General features: G+C 42.8%; 1 protein-coding gene across 1 annotated transcript in view; it reads left to right on the top strand.

The window, feature by feature from the left end:
* Positions 1-17,613, top strand: part of ZFAND1 (zinc finger AN1-type containing 1) — a 398,662-nt gene that overhangs the window by 43,777 nt on the left and 337,272 nt on the right. Inside the window, exon 2 of the mRNA XM_069621276.1 lies at positions 15,537-15,579. Within this exon, the coding sequence (XP_069477377.1) occupies positions 15,537-15,579 (43 nt within the window). The remainder of the gene's footprint in view (positions 1-15,536; positions 15,580-17,613) is intronic.

Below are 17,613 nucleotides of genomic sequence, written 5' to 3'. Positions count from 1 at the left end.
TGGTAAGCATTGTTTTTTTCCTCAAGTGCTGTCATGTAGTTTTCTATATTCGTGACTTTTGTGGACACAGAAGCTAAAATTGAGGTGTTATCTTGTATTCCCTCTTTTATTGCTTCATATAGCTTACAGTATGGAGCTAGGGCAATCGTTAAAGCTGACATGATGGTCAATAGGTCTGTTTTTTTTTTTGGAGTATCTTTTTGCGTCGGTGAGGTTATTTCGCTTATCCGTTTGTTTTTAGGGGATTTCGGTGTGCTTGCTATTTTTCTAGGGGTTATCCTCGCGTCCATGAACAAGCTGTCACTCAGCCTGGTTCTGTATGGTTCACCCTCTGTTAGCGCACGTTTAGGTAGTTCTTTTAGGCCTTCTTTTTGTCGGTTTGTTTCGTTTGCGTCCCTTGCTTTCGATAGCTGAGTTGAGTTTGGTTGGGCTTTCGACCAGTCTCTGTCTGGACCGCTGAGGCAGTGATCTTTCCCTTGGTGCCTTAGTTTTTGTGTTTCCGTTCCTTCATCTGCGGCCGTCGGTTGAAGACTAGTTGCCGCTTTCATCGGAATGGTTCCTCAGGGACCATTCTTGTAAGTGCTCCCGACTGACGTTGTTGCCTATGCTTTTTAATGCACTCTCGTCTCTTACTGTGTTCTTTTCATGTTGTTCTTTCCGCGTACTTAGTCTCCGACACTCTTCTATTTCCTTTATTTGGCGCCGAATCGCTATGGCCGTGTTTCTTTTTTCCCTCAGGATCTGAGTCAGGCCTGTTTCAGGTGTGCCTACTTGCAACACTTCTGGGCCTGTTGACTGTTTCCTGTCGAGGCCTCCTGAGCCACTTCTAAAATTTCAGCATCCGATACCTCATTTTCTGAGTCGAGTTTGCGCTTCTGTTGGTTAAAAAAGAATGCTTTCAGTGTGCCCGATAACGATGGCGGTGGCTGCCCTTTTTGCAGCTCTTTGTTTCTTTTTTGTAGTTTCGTGGTTCTGTTTTCGCCTGTCGTTTTCTCTTTAGTTCGTTTTTCGTGAGTAGTCTTTGTCATTTTCATTGTGTTGATCTTTTCTTGATTCTTTCTTTGTATTGTTATTTTACTCTTATTTTTTCTTTTTTTCTATTTTAGTGGAGACGATTTTCTCTCTGGCTCCGAATCGGAGTCTGTGTCTGATGTGGCAATTTCACTTTCTTGCGTGCTTTGCTCTGCGCCACTTTTTTGGTTAGGTCTAGGTGTGTTGTTGTTTATCTGCTCAATTTTACTTATTTGCTGGGTCATGTTTTTTCTTTTGACGCCTGTGCTTTCTATCGTGTCACTTTCCTTGATGCCTGTCTCCTCGACAGTTTCTGCTAGAGTTGGGTCTTTGTGTACTAATGCTCGGACCAACTTTGCCGGGCTGTTCCGTTGTGGGTGTTCATTTGTCGCCGTTTCCAGCTCCAAATCCGGGCTGTTTGCGTGCTCTGGAGTCTGGTTCCTTTCGTCGCGTTCCTCCGGACTGTCGATCCGCCCTCGATGTTTCTCCTGGTCACGCCCCTCCTTACACACCGTCTGTGTAGGGCTCCTTCCAGCTCTCCCTGGATTGGGCGTGCCTTGCGGCACTCCACCGTGATGGTCCAGTGGGTCCAGTGCGCTCGACCTCTCCCGGTCCTCCACATCGCAGCACACCCGTTGAGGGTCCATCACTGAAGCCCTTCGACCGCCAGTGCTGGAAACCCACTCGCCATGCCGGCGGTACACGAGGTGCTGATGGTTTTGAGTACGGGTAGGTCACTGTTTTCATGCTCCGTTTCTCTTGTATGTCATGTGTGTTTGATGTAGTTGGTGTATCTTGGTTGTTTACCGCTTTAGCTTGCCGTGGGGGGTGCAGCTTTCCTGTCTCCCCCCTGTGCTCCTTGTTCAAAGTCTTCCGGCGCACTTTTGGCACTTGTGGTTGTCTTTGGTTTCAACTTTTTCACTGGATTTTTGACACTTCTTAGCCAGCGCCGGCTCTGCTCCGTGTCCGCGTCTATGTCGGCCGGCTCAGCTGCACTTGTAACTGCTTCTTTCGCTTTTTCGCTTCTTGCTCCACGTTCTTGCTCTTGTTGGGTCGACGGACACGCGGTGTTCGCTGTGTTCAGGGTCGAGTCCATGCTGCCGCGGACTCCTGCAGACTCAACTCGCTTCACCAACTCCGCTCAACCGCTCCGCTCTGGGTAAGGGTTTTTAAGCCCTCCCACACGCTGTGTGAAGTAGTAGACAGGGGAGAGAGACTGCAGCGGCTCCTGCAGACTCAACTCACCTCACCAACTCGAGCTTCTATTGACTTTGTGGTTGCAGTCCCACGGTATAACTAGAAAAGTGGTTAGCGTGGGGAAATATGGGGCGTAAGCCAGTCCGGAAGTGTCTACCCCCAACATGGCACCATGCAGCGTGGCAGTCCCAATCTATCCTCCCCGCAGAGGACCAGACATTGGTGTTTTGTGCGATAGTGTGCAAGCACGAGGGCATGGCTGCACTCTGGACCAGGCTGTAGTAGACAGATGAGTCCACGTGATAATGAGGGGAGGCTTAGGGGGCCAGGCAGGATGTCGCATTCCTCATTGTGGATCTTGGGGAGGCCTCCATAGGATCGGGGTCTCACAGGGGGGGGGGATCTGGCCCAACAGTGATTATAGTACTGGCAGTGATGCCTGCCCGGTCGGTCCCTTCCGTGTCCGAATGGACTGTGTTCCCCCACATATAGTGGAAAGTGTAGTGGTGATTTCAGCCCTCGGGATGTCTGTTAAGTGAGCAATAGCAGAGGCCGTACCTGCGGTTGGCGTACATCCTGCCGACCTTCAGGTGCACAGCAGGCTATGAGGTTGAGTCACGGCCACGAGTGGATGAGGAGGCCGGGGTGACCGTTATATCAGGGCCGTGAGCAGAGCCCACCGCCCGCCAGCGGTGTCTGCTCACAGCCAGGCGGGGGGGTGAATCAGCAGCCGCATCGCGGCACCTTTAAGAGGGGGAGCCTCAAGCAGTGAGGACTCCCGGGCGCCCGGCCTCCAATTGGGGATGAGGTGGGGCGTACACCACCGCAGAGGACCGCTGCCCGAAGCAGCAATAGGGTCCTGGGCACTCAACGCAGTAGATTAGAGTCCAGTGATCTGTGTTTGCCTGCCTTTCAGGAGTCGCGGTTATCACTATCCGCTTCGGTTGCGTGAAGGCTCAGTTATTCTGCTCCCCGGATTGGGGCGCCATGCCCCCGAGTATCGGGCTGAGTTGCCGGGCCAAGCTGCGGTCGAAGGGCCCGCCGAAGTGTGCGCATCAGGCTTGTACCAGGCAGACCTCTGCGCGCCAGCCCCGATTTCCCAGTCCGCAGAGTAGTGGCTCAGGGGCTGGGGGGGGGGCGACAGGGCAGTACGAGTAAGGGTCCGCTCACCAACCCACCTCCTAGCCAGGCATCGATTGATACTCTCCCAACGCGGTGGGAATATACATCAGACAGGGCAGCAGGAGCGCCCCTCCCCCTCAGCAGGCCTCTGCAGCCACGGCACTCGTGCCCACCGGGGGCCGCCCTTGCTGGAATCGAAGCACGGGCCGGAGTGAGGCAGTTTCTCTGTCTCCTTGGGACAGCAAGAACTCCGCTTCAGTGTGCTCCCGCAGCACAATATTCTGACAGTGGCTGGGGAAGTACTTCAGTAGTCAGCCGACAGTTTTCTTGCAAAGAAATTCACTGTACCACTGCAAGAATAGGAGGTCTCCCAGCACAGAACTCTCACTCAGGCAGCCATACTTCTCAAGCGCAACAGCACCCCCCTGAAGAAGTACTTTCTAATCATAACATAGATCCTTTTTCAATTCATACTCAGAGATGACATTGGCCATGGGCATTCAAGCATTCATAGTAAAATAATAATTGAGGAGCTACGGACACAAACCGCAGTTCTGAATGCTATGCTAAGGGCAGTTGGTATGCTCCCGAACAAATTGAATGAAATGTTTCAGATTTCAACGACCAAATTGCTAAAGGATTTATTGCCTTTGGTAATTAAAGAAAACGAAGGTCAGTTGGGAGTGGCCATCAAAGGAAATATGAAGGGAGGGGGGGCAGGGTGAGGTCATTGGCACTAGCCAACAAGCTATTGAAGGGCTTGGTGAAGGGAGTGTGTCCGTTGGTGTACCGGTCTTGGGCAAGGGTGTTCCAGATAATGTGGCAGATATAGTTGAGGTTATCAATTTGGATACCCCTTCACAAGAACAAGAGGAATCCCCAAAATGTACAACAGAACTCTCCAAAAATCAAGATTTTTTTTTTATCAAAGACCAGTTCAGGCACTAAAAAACCAGAACAAGTCCTCAAGAAGGTTTCTTAGGGACAAGGGATTATGCCATAGGATAGACGAGGATTGTCATGATGTAGAGGTTTCCAAGTCCCCTAAGGTATTTAAAACTAGAGATTTAGTAGCCCAAAATCAGGCTCTAGAAGATGGCAAGTTCAAAAATGCTGGGGAATATCAAGATGGTGAAAATACCAATTCAGAAGTTCTCAAGAATAAAAAAGACAGTGGAAGGATAGAAATGCAACTTGTATCTATCGAATATGGAATCAATGACATTTTTGAAATTATTAAGAATCCAGCTGCCCAGTCAAGAACAGTAACGCCAGTATCAAGTGGTCCCATTACTTATAAACAATTCAACACTGATACTTTAAAACAGAATGAGACACTTCAAACTGGAGGTGAACCAATACAGAAGTAGAGAAAAAATGTGAGTCAGGATCTTGAATTGAGACGAAATATAGTATTCTCAGTAAACTCTGGTTTAGGCCATAAAGGCAAATGGAAAGTACATTTCAAGTGTAGATGTTCCTAATCAGGGAATTATTGATATTGTAAAAGGCTCTGGGGGGATAGTTCCTCTTAATGACAGAGCCACGCCTGGTTGAGAAAAGGGAATATAACAACAAGATATTCGATGTAGATGAAATGAAATGGCTAATAGAGAGTATGTTGGCCCTGAGGGAAGCGAGTACAGGAGCTCCACTTCAGCAGGGAGGTGACGCTCCAAGTAAGAGGCCACCCCATAACAAGCTCTTGGTAGGTGAAGATTGCGAGGACCCATATGTGGGATCAGGTGGTGATTGTTTATGTAAAGAAAGGAGATATGACTAAAATGCTCAGGGTAGCTCAAATGAGGAGTAGGAAAGTGCCAGTTGGAATATATTGGACAGGGTTCTTAAACCCCCCTGTTCATCTGTAATTACTGAGCCTCATATTGAGTTACCTGTTTTCTGAGGGGGGTCCCCATACACTGAATAGACCTTACATACTTTCTTTGCTGTCTGATGTTCCTGAACTTAGATTAATTACATCAGCAGACATTACTGTAGTGGATTTCATACATCAAAATAGATATGACTACGTTAGACTTGTAATACCCTCTCCTTTGGTGAGATCGCTGATCCTGAAAGAGGCGGGGTCACTTCAGAGAAGGAGTTTTGATGTTATAAATTATACACAAACATCACAAATTGATAGTACGATAAAGGAGAAGACTACAGGGGGAGCTAATCACGGAACAAGTATAAAGTCGGGGGCCTTAGACACCCAGAACCTCAATGTGACAGATGCCTAAGATTGGAGGTGGTTGTCGTTGTCATTCCGAGAATCTATTGAACAACTAAAAACAATGGGAAAACCACTTAAGCTCACCAGGCAATCTGAGTTTACTCTCGTGCAATTGGAGAGGTAATACTCAATTACTATCCAATGTTAAAATTATTGAAGAACTATCGCCTTTTGATTTTGCCTTATTACAGGAAACTTGGGCAAGAGCAAATCTTCTGTGGGATGGCTATGATGTTTTGTGTCTTAAAGCCCTGGGGGGGGGGGCAACCGGGGCGCCCTAAGGGCGGTTTGCTGGTGGGTTATAGACAACGGATAAAGATAAAAAAACTGAATGATTGGCAAATTTTGAATGCGATGATGATTGTTACTTTTAAGTTGGAGTGCCATGATGGAATTTCATCTTAGGAATCCCCTAGAGCACACAGATTTACAGCTAGCTGAGGCCCTAGTCATTTTAGGTGACCTCATTGATCATTGGCATTTTTTGAACCAATGGGGTATTATAGTTTTAGCTGGAGATCTAAACGTAGACTGTAATTTGGGAAAGGCTGAAGGTGAGGTTTTGGTGGCCTCTGTAGGGGACTGGATAGCTAGGAGTGGAAATAGAAAAGTACATGGATCACAATGGCTGGCATTCAGTAAAAACTGGGGATTGGTAATGGTGTCTAATAATTCACCTACTTGGTCAGCAAGGGGTGTTATTTCCTTGATTGACTATATTTTAATTTCTTGCCAATTGAGTGAACGCCTGCTGAAATTTGACTTCAACTACTCTCCACATAGCGATCATTCTATGCTCACCATCGAATTGGAATGTCAGGTGAAAGGATTTGCGCTCTACCTATGTTGATAAGGGAATTGAGGTCTCTGCATGTGGAAACAAAATAAGGGGGACTCAACACAAAACCAAAAAATGTATAGATACTATGATGCATGATTATGACTATGAGGTTGGAAAAAAAAGTTATTAATTTATATAGTACAAGATTTCCCTGGATATTTGACTAACAACTTGTATATTCTGAAGACCAAAGAAAAATCTATGGATAGGTCCAAATTGCTTCATAGACCTATCTTCGATAACGTTATTCAAGAACAAAAAGCTCTAATACGTAAAAAAATAAGAATAATCTTAAAAGAAGGAGGCGATGTCGGGATCATTAAGACTAAGGTAAAAGGCATAAGACAGAAATATAAAAATGAGGCTATTATTTAACTGGGAATGTCATCTAAAAGTGATGGAGAAGCTATGTTGAATGCTTGAAGGTCACAATCATGCTAATTTCTGGAAATTGGTGAATAATCTGGAGACCACACAAGAACATCTATTGATTAACCCTATAGATGAAAATATCTGGGTAGACCACTTTAATGACTTGTATGGAGGGAATGGAGATGTTTGCACAATCCAAGACAAGGAGATAGCGTGGAATTTGGATATTTCAGTATTCAGTGTATTATAGTGAAATCTAAGAACTCAGGAACCCCTGGACCCAATACATTTTCAAATAGGATAGTGAAATTGAACTCTACATTTTGATCGAAGATACTTTACCTTCTGTTTGTCCATATTATCAGGACTAAAACCATGCCCTATTCATGGAAATGATCATACGTGGTACCCATTTATAAAAAAGGCAACAGATTAAGTCCCAAGAGCTATAGGCCTATAGCAATAGCTGACGTAGAGTCCAAGATTTTCTCATCTTTAATTCTTAAACATATTCAGGAGTGGATGGATGAATATTTCAATCCTGAAAAATAAACAGATTGGCTTTCTAAAAAATATGGGGACAGATTGTGGAGGACTTCTCCTCAGGAGCATACAGAGGAGGGCAGTTGGTAAGGCAGCCCAGCCAGTATTCATAGCATCAATGGACCTTTCTATGGCCTTCGATATGGTGGATCGCTCGACACTATGGAGAAGACTTTTTGAGTTGGGCATACCAAGGGGCTAGTTAGACCCAATTATTTTGATGTATTCCAAGGCGAAAAAGAGTGAGGCTGAATTCGATGAGTCTATTGACAAAGGAAATTGACACTTCGAAGGGGCTAAAAACAAGGGTGTATGTTAGCCCCTACTCTTTTTAATTTATACACCTCTGGTGCAGGTGTAAAATTGGATGGGAGAGGTTTGGCTCCACCCAAGATAGGAGTGTTAGCTGTGAGCTCGATATCATACGCTGATGAATTTCTTCTTTTGGATGGCACCAGAGTGGGATTGCAGCGTATGATCAACGATTTTGGTATATTTCTCAATGAGTTAAAACTCCAGATCAATCCTCTAAAAACTGTCATCGTAAGGATGGGTAGAGGAAACAAGGCTCAGACGAATTTTACTTGGCTATGCGAAGGAAAACGTTTAAAAAGTATTATGGCTTTGAAATAACTGGGCTAAACGTTTACTGCCACTGGGTCTCTAATTACATCAAAAAGTACTCTTAAGGAGAAGGCACTGGTAGCCCTGAGACAAATGTGTCTTGTTGAAAGGAAGTATGGACACTTTTCAATGGTACCCTGTAGACAGTTTTATAGAATGAAGGTGTTGCCCCGACTCCTTTATGGAATAGAATTTTTTGCTTGTGAGTTTATGGAATACCTGCGCACAATTGAAGGAGTAGTATGGAGGGAGTGTTGTTCTATTTAGCCAAAAGTGTTCCGATAGAACTGTTAAGATATGAATTTGGTCTTCAATCTTTAAAATCCTGTGTTCAATGGAAAAGAGTTGCTTTATGGAGAAAATGTCTCATAGCAAAAAAAGATCTATATGCACTGTTAGGAGCAGATATTCCGGATGTCTTCATGATGGAAATAAAGGTTGAACGCATTTTAACTAATCTTGGTATATCCACTTAAAGTAAAAAGAAATCTAAACGGTAATGATTGGAGTTGTCAATTATAAGCTCTAAGATTTACTCTCAAGCAGCCTCGTCCTGGAAATTCCATACTGAACTTGAGGGGTACCTAAGTTAGTACCCAAGTAGACAAATTAGAAATGAAACCATACGTTTTAGGATGAACGTTATGAAGACGAACGAAATATTAAACATTAGACACTTGAATGGCAACACAGGAAAAAATTGTCGATTATGTGGATCGAATGGCATGGAAGAGTATCTTCAGCATTTATTGCTTGTGTGCCAACCTCTGCTTCCACAGAGAATTTTGTACTTTTCCAAATTTGTGGATTCAATTTCGTTGGTTAATCGAGACATGTTACGGTCCAAGATGCTTCATGGAAATGAAATTGCTTTGAAAATTAGTCTTATTGCGTTTTAAAACAATGTGTGGGACTTGACGTGAAAGGATTTAGTAACGAGTATGAAGTGCTCCTTTGTCTTATGATCTTAGGTTATGACTTTATTTAGATGATTTGAATCTGTTTTATAAGAAAGTTGTTTTGGTTTTTCTTTCTCTTTTCTTTCAATATTATGGATGTTATGTATATGTTTGTAAGTAATGTGTTGCAATGCTAAACATTGATTGTACTTAAGTGTTCATGATTTATAGAATTGTTTACATTTTTGTTAAGCTTTATACAAACCATAAACAAAATGTAAACAATTTTAAACAATGCACTGTTGTAAGGGGGTTTTCATCCGCTGCAAGTGGAATTCTCCTGGAAACAGGTTTTTTCATGTAAACTGGGCCCCCGTTCACATCAGATCATACCGTTGGCATTGGCACCTAGTGAACACTTCATCAATATGACTTGACTCGGTTTAGAAAACGCGTCTTCAGTGTCGCTGCCTATTTCTTCAGCGGTGAACCCCGGTTCAAACTCAAGTTCATGCAGATCTCCCATTATAAATTTCACACACACTATGAACAAATTGAAAGGCATACATAGAGAAAATGCTTAACAGAATGAAATTGCATCTATTGAAAATCACATGTTCAACTAATGTTTAGTGAAAAGCCGACACGACAGCGGCAATCCTTTCATAGAAGAAAACATGTGTTTGTTGTACATTCACCAAGATGTTGAAAATAATAAGGTAGAGAAAACATTTTGTTTCAGACACTAGCCAAACAACAAGAGAGACGTGGCTAATAAAGCGAAAATGACAAAGGCGTTGATGATGTTTAGATTTATCAGTGTGTTCCCAGGCTCGGACTGGCCTATAGGGCAACAGGGCACTGCCCGAACCAAAAATACAAAATGCTAGTTTTTTGGGTCAAAGTGGGCCACTTTTTCGGGCAATGTGGGTCAGTTTGATGAGTTACTTCACTATTATTATTAAATAATTATTGTGATTTAGTTAAATCAAGAACTTTACACAAAACATGAACAATACAAAATTCATCAACAATCAATCACAATTCCTTAAGATCAAGATAAAACCTATATCGCATAAGCATGTAGCTTAAAGCATAAAACATAAGCATAATAGCTAAAACTAACATCCAAGCTGCTGATCGTTACATTCACATTATGTTTAATTCTTTATATATTTATCTGCACCCCACCCAAACCCCATAAGGTTCTAAAGGAGATTTTCGATTTCCAACCTTCTCCAAAAGTAGACCCTGAGACCCACCCAGGGCCCCTGAGAGTAATCTAACAATCATGTAGAGCTGTAGTCTAGAAGATTGAACAGTGCAATCATTTATCAATGTTAAGATATCATAAAAAATATAGGCACGTTAGAACAGTAAAAGAATAAAACATAATGGACACAGCGCTCTAACTCACACTGTTTGAATAGGAAATAAAAAATAAAGGATGACCTGTCTTAATGCTTTCCATAGGCCTGATCTTCCCCTATCATTTAAGACTATTAATCAGCAAAATATATTCCACAGCCCTCAGTATAATTACATACTAGCTGCTGCACTCCACCCAGTTAATCACCCATCCTTCTTTCATTCAGCCATTATGGCCAGACCTATCATTATCAATTTTCCATTGCAGACAACATCACTACATGAGGGATGGTTACGTCAACTTTGTTCAGTCGGAAACTGGCCAAGTGTGGATCTGCCCCCTTAAACTAGCAGTTTTTACACATAACTCCAAACACGCAGCAATGCAATTTGCAAAGCAATAGAATTAGTATTTAAACAACGGTCCCAGAAAGAGTCAGTATAAATTGCCTCCTAGCTGTGCACCTGACTTCTAAGATAAACATATATATTTCACTCAGTTTCACACACTGGGAGAGCACATGCCTAGCCGTTTCTGGTTTATCAGTGATGGTGCAGATTCAACAATATCTATTCTTGGGCGAGAGGCCCAGTCTGTGGCCTTTTATTGTGCGCACTGGTAATTGATTGGTGCGCAATTTTAGAATGAAGGTCCTAATGGCTGGGTCTGCACAGAGCAAAAAGTAAGGTTGTGTTTTACAGTACCGGTGGACCACGTGGGACACTGTTTCGTATCCTTTTAATTATCCAAGTGGGTGTAGTTCCTGTACCAATCCACTTTTTCGAAGGATTTCTTTACATGTATGTAAGGGGTGCCTTTACTGAAATTGGGGCACCAACTGATCTCTTGGAAACGTTTCTCATTAAGGGATCCAAAATGATATCTCATACAGACTTTTTCTGAGTCAGAGCTCACGCCAACTACTGCCAGTACATCGCATCCCGGATTGGCTCGAGACTTCAAACAGAAAAATCCTCTTGCCCGTCTCGCCAAGCCGCCCAAGGAGGTAAGGCCCAACTCAAGGCGTAGATATTCCATCGAGCAAGCAGGGCCCAAGTTGAGCATTGATCGCCAGAAGTAACCTTCCAGTATATTGAGCCAGGAAAAATCCTGCATGGCCTGTGCCTCGAGTCCATACAACAACGATGGGACGAAACATTGCTTATAAAGCAGGATAATCCTGGACAATGAGAAGCCTGCATGACCCCCTGCAAACCTGCATGCCTAGAGTGTTAGTTGCTTAGCTCTTTGAGTTTTCTTTGCCTTGATAAGTTCATAGTCGGCTCGGGCACTGATCTCCAGTCCCAAATATGGGTAGGACGCAACATAATCGATAGAGCCAATTAGCGTGTCCATCCTACACCTGTTGACCTTATTTCTAGTTTCCAGCATAACGCTGGTCTTTTCAAGGTTAATGGTCAGGCCTAGTCCATACTTGAAAGTATGGTCAAAAAGGACTAAATCGTCTGCATATAGCATCCCCACCAGAGGCAGATCACCAATCTGCGGAGGGCAATTCGCTACCTCAAATAGGCAAGGGAGGAGATCAGCTATATACAGATTATAGAGTGCGGGGGCTGCAGCACACCCCTGTTTCACTCCCATATTGATGGCTATCGGGTCAGTAACTCCACCCCTGTTGTCCAACCAGACTCTAACGTTATTGTTGCTGTGGAAAAGGACCATAATGTGAACGATCCAGTAGGAACAATTTAAAATGTCCCTGTTGACGTGCTCAAATGCGCTCTTGAAATCCAAAAAGGCGAAGTATAATGTCATGTCCCTGTGGCTCCGAGTTGTGTGGATGAGCTGGTCCAAGACCCTAATATTATGGGAGGTGCCCAAGCCAGGCCGGAAACCAGTTTGGGCTAGGTTAAGAATGCTGTTTTTTGTTGTCCATGTCCGCAGTTCTTTTACTACCAGGGACATGAAGATGTTACCCGTTACGTCCAGCATAGACAGCAGCCGGTAATTATTAGTTTTTGTATAGTCACCTTTTTTGTGGACTGGAATAAGAACTGATTGCTGCCAAGAGGCTGGGATAGCCCTGGTTCTGTTGACTCTAGAAAACACGATCAAAAGTAACTGTGCCCAGTTTTCCGGATCACCTTTTAATACTACATTAGCAAGGCTGTTCGGACCTTGGGCTCTGGATGTTTTAAGCTTAACAATCGAGTCCACCAGAATACGATGGCTCAGAGGTACAGGCCATGGGCCAATTGAGTCAGCCCTATTGACTGCTGTCCTGGTAGTGTAGAACTTTCCAGTGACATGAACCTCCCAATCAGCCCCCAGAATGGGATTCAGAGTCGTGAGCAATTTGTCCCCTCTGGCATCCTCCAGGATCTTACAGATGTCTCGACCATCTTTTGTTATCATGGCTTGAACAAAGCGCTGCCAGGCAAGCCTCCACACGGACAAGCGTTATTGCTTTAACAAAGTGCGAAATTTTGCCCTGATTTTATTGCTTTCCGGTTGCACCTCAAGGAGACTACCCAGACACTGGCCTTGTGCAGTCAGCGTTCCAATATTCCAACGCATCTTGCGCTTACCATCACGTATATTTATGTCAAATGGGTTTTAGGACCTATTATTTCCGCACATGGCGGAAGGTCTCACAGTTTGACCTATAGTATGGGCCAAACCGCGAAACCAAAGTTCTATGGCAGCAGGGTCCATGCCTCTAAGGCTAACGCGATCTACCGTGCCCCGGGGAAATGTCATGGCACTCAACCTAGAAATGTTTTAAGGGTTGAAATGATCCGGTTACCTGCATGGTTAGCAAAAGCTTCCCCACACATGGTGATCTTTGTGCGGTCCTCCTTGCTTTCTATATCCAGCAAGAGGATTGCATGATCGCTGTTGTCATTTGGAGTAACCTTTAATGACAGCGCTCATTCTAGCAATTTGTAGTTCCCAGCCATATAATGTAAGGTAGCCTCCTTGGAGCCCATCTTCCAGGTAGCATTTCCTGGTTGGTCATCTATAGTTCGTCCATTGAGCAGCGTGAGGTCCCAATCATCCAGGAAACTCCACCACTGTCCGCCCTTGTGGTTAGAACTAGCATATTTCATTGTGCATTGTTCATGGACATTTTTAAAGGTTCCTCCCCTCCATGATCAACACATCTTGCGTTCCAATCGCCACACAAGAGTACGGCATTGAGGACTTATGAAAGTTTCTAACGAAGAAGGTTCCTGCTCGAATAAACTGTTCACTCTGGCTAAACCCGGAAATTAAATTGGAGGGGAAATTGTTTTAGCTCAATTGGTTTTTAAGTGGCATTCAGTGGTTAGAAGACCTATTTGAGAATGGGAACTGGATACCTTTTGAAAGATTGAAGCATGAAAAGAACCTAGAAAATGTTACATATGGAGAATATAGGAAATTAAGAAAGGCAGTTGGTAACAAAATACCAGAAGGGGTGGCAAGGATTTGTTTGACTGGCTGTGGGAATTCAGGAAAGACAGCCACCTGGCCTCCAAGTGTATAACTTCCTAGAACAGTTCAAAGTTCCCAATGAATGCCTTCTAGTGAAATTGTCTGAGGCATTGAATTCAGAGATGTCTGTGGGTAGATGGAAAAATATTTGCAGAAATTGATCTTTATCCTCATTGAATCTGGGCGAAAGGGTGAGACAAATTAAAATCCTGAACAGGGTGTTTTGGACCCCACAGAAATTGTATATGAGGGGATTGTTAATGTCTGAGGCATGTTGGAGATGCAAGTTACAGAGATGCACATTTGAAGACATGAATGACAATGAATCGAGTCTTAATGTTAGATGTAGATTATGATTATGAGAGTATCATTCTAGGTGAAGATAACCTGAAGAAGGATTTGTCATATCCACAAAGATGTTGGTTCTTTAGAGCATCACTATCTGCTAAGAAAATTATTCTAAGGTTCTGGAAGAGTGATCAAACTCCATCTGTTTCTGATTGGCTGGAGGATCTATAACAAATGTCAAAAATGGGAAGATTGATGTTATGCAAATACAAAAAAAGAAACTTATTTGAAGATATTTGGGGAACATTCCTGGAATGTAATTGTTTAGCTTCATTGGTCTTTAAAAACTTTTATACTGTTCTACGTGATTTGCCACACTTATAAATTGTTGTATCTTTTTATGTTAAATAAGTTGTAATAATTGTATTTGTAAATGTTCTGTGTGAAATTCAAATAAATATGTGAATAAAAAAAGAAAATGTATAGCATTGTCAGGGGAGCTAGTATACCACTTAGACAGGATAGTATCAAGTTTCTCGAATAGACGCTTTGTGACCTCAACGCCTGCGGGATCATAGATTTTGATCAACAATAGTTTCAATCGTTGTTTACTCTGACCGAAGAGTGATTTCAACTGCTAGGATGTTACCACCAGGGGAACCCAATTTAATTGGTCTGGAATCAAAATGGTTTTTAAATCCAAGCATGAGTCCTCCAGCTGGGAGACCACGATCCCCCTTTAACGCGGGCGTTTGAAATATGGCATAACCATTCAGTACTACTTCAAGGGTGACCCAGGTCTCCTGTAGTACGAAGATGTCACAGACTGTGAGACAGTCCCGTGTCCCACCGTGTTGGAGCCAGTGGCTAAAACCCAAGGTGTTCCAGCTAAGGGGTAATATTTCAATATTTTTGTGGGTCAAAGTGGGCCACTTTTTCAGCCAATGTGGGTCAGTTTGATGAGTTACTTCACTATATAGCTAGTAGTTTTGACCATTTTTGCTGAATTAATATTCTTTAAATTGTAAATTTGCATTACATTTTACCAATGAACGCCCCCTTGGATACTATTCAAACAGTGTGTCACGAAAGGAATGAATTGCCATTTGCAACTGTGGGCCACCTTTTCATTGGTTCACGAGAGATTTTTATGCCTCAGTCCGAACCTTTCCATGGCGACATGTGATTCTGGAAATGTATTGAGATTGGTTTGCTCTGGATGCCGTAGGGGTTACCATGAGGGGTGTATGCCCTGCTTTATGCCATCAGAGTAAGCAAACTTAACTCGCCCAAATCTGACTTTACATTACCATAAAATGGCTGTGGCGAACAAGGTTGGCTCGCAGTGATAAGTGCACCGAAATATAAGTGATTTTGGAAACACACCTATATTATTACATCGCTAAAAAGTGCTTAGTTGGTGTCCTGATGATTCACCATGAAAAAGCACAGGGGGAGGGCGTGACCATTGCTATAAAATCAAGAAAATATCCACATGACCTTGGTGTGATAAACTGGACTATCCTATTTTCTGCTGGACTTTTATTTGAGAAACTTGGAAGACTAAGATAATGTGTTTTATAATTTCAGATTTCCTGCCATTCGTGTGTGATGGCTGTTCAGGAGTGTTTTGGTAAGGACTATATGCTTGAATTAAACTGACACATGTTGTATACTGTGTGTATCTTAAGTTATCTGTTCGTTATGCTCCCACTATCCACCCACCAACTGCATCTCAACCTACTCATGAACCACCCTGTTTTAAGTTAAAGCACCCTGCAGTGGGAATGTTCCAGTAGCTGTTTATACTCTTTTACATAGTTTTCCGTATGACATGCTAACCTTTTTTTGTCAATAAAATACAATCGGAAATTTGAATACATTGGTGCATTTCAGCCAAAGTATGTATATGCCTGTTTACCCATCATCCTTAATGGCCTGCTATGCCTACGTTTATGTAATCCACCTCTTAAAACGCCCACCTTCTAGCCCACATTCATTGCAGTGGGCCAAAAAGTAAAAATACAATTTGTCGAGGTTGAACTTGTTTTGCTCTTTCTCTGCATACGCTGCTCTCTGAATGATTTTTACTATATTTATTTGTTAAAGCAAAGAGGCGAGAACTATGAACGGCATTTGAATCTTTTATAATTCATCCATTGCACAGTTGTGAAATTCAAAACGTGATATTTTGGCCACAAAACATTGATCTACATTATTATGACATTAATTTGATTTGCATTTTTTCTCATTTTTCTAATAGTGCATGCAAGAATGGGTATTTGGTCATTAGTAATTTTTTTATGGGACATCTGTATTCCTGGACTTTCACCCCAAGACCTGTGCTTAAGATAAGATGTTCAGGTGTGAGTATTTTACTCTCTATTTTAAAGTTGGGAGTAAAATGATTTTTCAGGGAGTAAATATTTGAGCTTCATTCCCAATGGGAGTATTTTACAAGTGAGCAAAAATATGTTTTAACTCTAAACAAAGTTTTTGTACCTGGTTATTAATGCACACACAAATATCCATTTTTACCTCTTCAGATCAGGCAGTAATAATTTTTCCCTGTGGCTCTAAGTTTATGTCCAAACAAATCCACTTAGCTGTGTGGGTTAAAGCAGAGGGACAAGCTTACTTACTTACTTCCTATTTTTCTTTTTTTGGGAGTATTTGTCTATTTTTAGGGAGTAAAAGTGCCCGATGCACCTCTTATCTGGATGGCTGCCTAAGACATTTTGCTTCTCATTGTGGCTTTTCTTAGAAGATTGAATGCTATCCTCCTGCATCGCCTCTTTTTTTTTTTTTATAAAGTTTAATTTATTTGCAATCTCCGAAAAACAATAAGGTACTGTAAAAAAATAAATATAATTACATTGACTTCCTTAGTAGACATGTAAAATAAGCAAGCTGGTTTCAGGGATCACAACAACCTTTCCAAATGTTGGTTCTTGCCCATTCCTCCCCAACAACAACCACATAAATTAACAGTGGTGGCTTTGAAGCACCCCACCTGTGTATAAGCGCTGTATAAATAATCAATTGCAACAGTGTTTCATGAGAGTTACAATCAGTCCCGTCCAGGTCTTCCTCCTGTATGCTGGATGATTGGTATACAGTTTAAAGTACCGAAAAGATGCTCAATAAACGAGGTCTGAAATAATTATGCTCGCTACCTGAGACATGTTCATAAAATAGAAGCCACAAGACATTTCTGGTACTTTCCATGAGCCAACGCACATACTTTCTCCATCGCCATTATTCCCCAAATCCCGTCCCACCACATGGCCACTAGATCCCTGTTCTGAAGGGAAGCATGTGCCCCGCTAGCATCATATAGTCTCTCAGCCACCACCCCCAGGATAACTACCGTCGGGATGTGGTGGTTTTCCCACTTTGTCTTTAACATGGCTTAAAAGTTCCTTTCAGAAGATTTGTGCCTTTGGGCAAGGCCACTACATATGTCCCAAGTCACCCACCTGCCCACATTTTCACCAGAATTTCCACCAGCATAGAGGGACACTTGATTGTTATTTTTGTGTAATCGTAGCAGGGTCATGTAGCAGCGGAAGCATATTTTGTATGATGACTCTTTAATGGCAGTTCATTAGGACTCGTTATGGGCTCTGCTCCATCTGGTTCCATTCCTCCCTAGTTACCGTATTCC

This window comes from Ambystoma mexicanum, chromosome 5q, assembly GCF_040938575.1.
Source record: "Ambystoma mexicanum isolate Mex_15411 chromosome 5q, UKY_AmexF1_1, whole genome shotgun sequence".
NCBI lineage: Eukaryota > Metazoa > Chordata > Amphibia > Caudata > Ambystomatidae > Ambystoma > Ambystoma mexicanum.
This window is presented reverse-complemented; position numbering and strand designations above follow the sequence as displayed.